The sequence below is a fragment of the Empidonax traillii genome, unplaced genomic scaffold (genome assembly GCF_003031625.1).
Source record: "Empidonax traillii isolate 1590-97213 ecotype Southwest subspecies unplaced genomic scaffold, ASM303162v1 scaffold1992:size55891, whole genome shotgun sequence".
In the NCBI taxonomy this organism is placed as follows: Eukaryota; Metazoa; Chordata; class Aves; order Passeriformes; family Tyrannidae; genus Empidonax; species Empidonax traillii.
Window position 1 is genome coordinate 1 of NW_020957185.1, and position 2,630 is coordinate 2,630.

Consider the following 2,630-nt stretch of genomic DNA (forward strand, 5'->3'; position numbering starts at 1 on the left):
GTGGTGGGCCCAGTTTTCAGAGGTGCTGGGCCGGGCTGGCTCCTGCTGATGCTTTTGCCCCCTCTGCAAGCCAGTCCCAGCGGAGGGTCCGGGTTGTGCCTCGTCACCTCCCGGTTCTTTGAGGGGTCTGGGGGTTTTCAGGTGCCTTGGAAGGAGCCTCAGTTTCCCAGGCGGGACCCACGGCTGCTGCTGGTGTAGAACCTCCTGCTGTAACACCCCCCTATCCCCGAGGAGCCTCCAGATCCATAGGGGCTGCACCAGCCAGAGGAACCCCCCATGCCCGACATGCCCCCAGAGCTGTAGGAACCCCCAGATCCAGAGGAGCCCCCCATCCCTACCATACCCCCAGAGCCATAGGAGCCCCCAGAGCCATAGGAGCCCCCAGAGCCATAGGAGCCCCCAGAACCATAAGAGCCATAAGAGCCTCCCATCCTCGGGGTCAGAGCACCGGAGGGCTGGGGGAAGGACGATCCCACAACGGTTTCCTGGGGGCAGCTGCTGAGGATGGGGCCTGGGAAGGTGACAACGACTGGAGGGGCGTAAACGACAGCTGTGGAGTCACCACAGGCTGCAACGCAGGAGCCAAGGCCTCTGCTGTAGGCACAGGGCTCGGGGCAGGTCACCTCACAGTTGGCCAGGCACCGGGAGCTGATGCTGCTCATGGTTCTCAGGGTTGGAGGTGGAGCTGGAGAAAGACAAAGGTGGGAAGTCAGGAAACCACCACGGCCCCGGGGGGTTGATGGGTTCCCATCACACACACAGGGCAGAAATGGTGGGCAGATCAGACCCTTGTCCTTCCCAGTCACAGAATCCCAAAATCCATCCCTGAGGTTGGAAAAGCCCTCCAAGCCCATCCAGCCCATCCCTGTGCCCCATCCCCACCTTGTCACTCAGTGCCACAGCCAGGCCTTCCTTTGGGACTCTCCCACCTCCCTGGGCAGCCCTTGCCAAGGTCTCACCACCCTTTCCATGGGGAAATTCCTCCTTATACCCAACCTGACCCTCCCCTGGCACAGTTGGAGGCCGTTCCCTCTCCTCCTGTCCCTGTTCCCTGGGAGCGGAGCCCAACACCCCCCAGCTCCAACCTCCTTCCAGGGAATTCCAGAGCCAGAAGGTTCCCCCTGAGCCTCCTTTTCTCCAGGCTGAGCCCCCTCAGCTCCCTCAGGAGTTTCTCCAGCCCCTTCTCCTGCTGCTCAAGCTCCATTCCCTTCTCTGGACACGCTCCATCCCCTCCATGTTCTTTCTGAATTTAAAGCCCCTTAAATCCTCCTGTCCTGTGGCACCTTTTTTTCCTCCCTTCTACCCTGTGGAGGATGCCCAGGACTCTTCTTTATCCAGTAAACTTTATATTCGCCCCCTCAAGTTTTGAAAGCCACAAGAAAAAAATAAAGGAACTCTTTAAAATCCTCTTTAAATGTCAGATTGGTTTCTGCCACCCTCTCCAACTTACTGCAGGGAGTCTCCCATGAAAAGCAGGATTTCACGGCCACAAGTCAAGGCTAAAATCACAATGTACAGGCCCAGGAAAGAGTCCTCATTTAAACTAAACAGAAACACCCCGGATAGGAAGCATCAGCTTAAATCCAACTTACCTGGAGTAGCAGGAGAAGTCAGGAGAAGGTTTTAGGAGACTCCCGAGATGTTCCTGCTTTTATACCTCTTTGCAGGCAGCTCGAAGGATGTGAAACCATCTGATAAAATCTCCACCACTTACCAAACTGTGATTTTTTTTTTTTTATTTTCCCTTTGTGACTCCTCTGATGCCAGTAATTATTTTTCATAGTTTCTAATTAGCAAATCAACCCCAGACATATACAATGCGAGCCTCATATCATAAATTTGAGCGTTTTACTGGGCTGAAATTTTACAGCCCAGTGGCTGTGCAATCTCCCTCTGATGACATCACTGCATTTACAATGGAAACTGACCCCTGCTTATTGTTTTCTGCCCGTGATTTGCCAAGTGGGGCCCAGGAAGTTCAGCCCTCCAAGTCTGCCTTCGGCGTGAGCTGATGTTGAAAAATATGAAATAATTTCGAAGCTCCACCTCCCTTCTGAAGAATTTCAGGGAGGGTTTTTTTGTTTTTTTTTTCATGGAAAGGGTTGGAATGGAGGGCTTGCCCGGCTGAAATGGTTCTGTGATGTTTGAGACCCACCCTGGTGACTTTTGGGCGTCTCCACCGGCGCCCTCGTGACAAGGCTGTGATCACGACATCCCCAAACGAGTTTTGACGCATAATTGGGTGAAATTACTTCGTGTCACGCGTCACTCCAGCCCCCTTGATCCGTGTTTTGATGTATCATCCCTTTGGGTCGCTGGATTCAGGAAGGGTTACAAAGAACCCTCAACCTAATCCGAAGTGAGGTCGGGCAATTCCATCCGGGAGGGATTATCCCAGAATCCAAGGCTTACACCCCAAATGTGTGACTGACACATCAGCAGCCTCCTTCCTCCCAGGTCACTGAAGAGAAGTCAGCACCAGGGATCAGCTCCTGTTTGCTTTGGAACCAGAATGATGCCTAAAGGATTGTCCTCCCTGAAGTTCGAGACAAAAGGGGACTGTTGGGTGTTGGATTCGTGTCGCTCAAAGCTGGGCTGTAAATGGAGTCCTAAATAGGAGCTGGAGTGGA

At 53.6% G+C, this 2,630-nt stretch overlaps 1 protein-coding gene across 1 annotated transcript; it reads right to left on the reverse strand.

Annotated features, from left to right (window-relative positions):
* Positions 1 to 338: 338 nt before the first annotated feature.
* Positions 339 to 662, reverse strand: LOC114071390 (scale keratin-like; the record flags this gene model as incomplete). The annotated part of the gene is made up of 1 exon (XM_027909219.1): positions 339 to 662. A coding segment is annotated over exon 1 (324 nt), but the record flags the coding sequence as incomplete, so codon positions are not given.
* Positions 663 to 2,630: the final 1,968 nt, after the last annotated feature.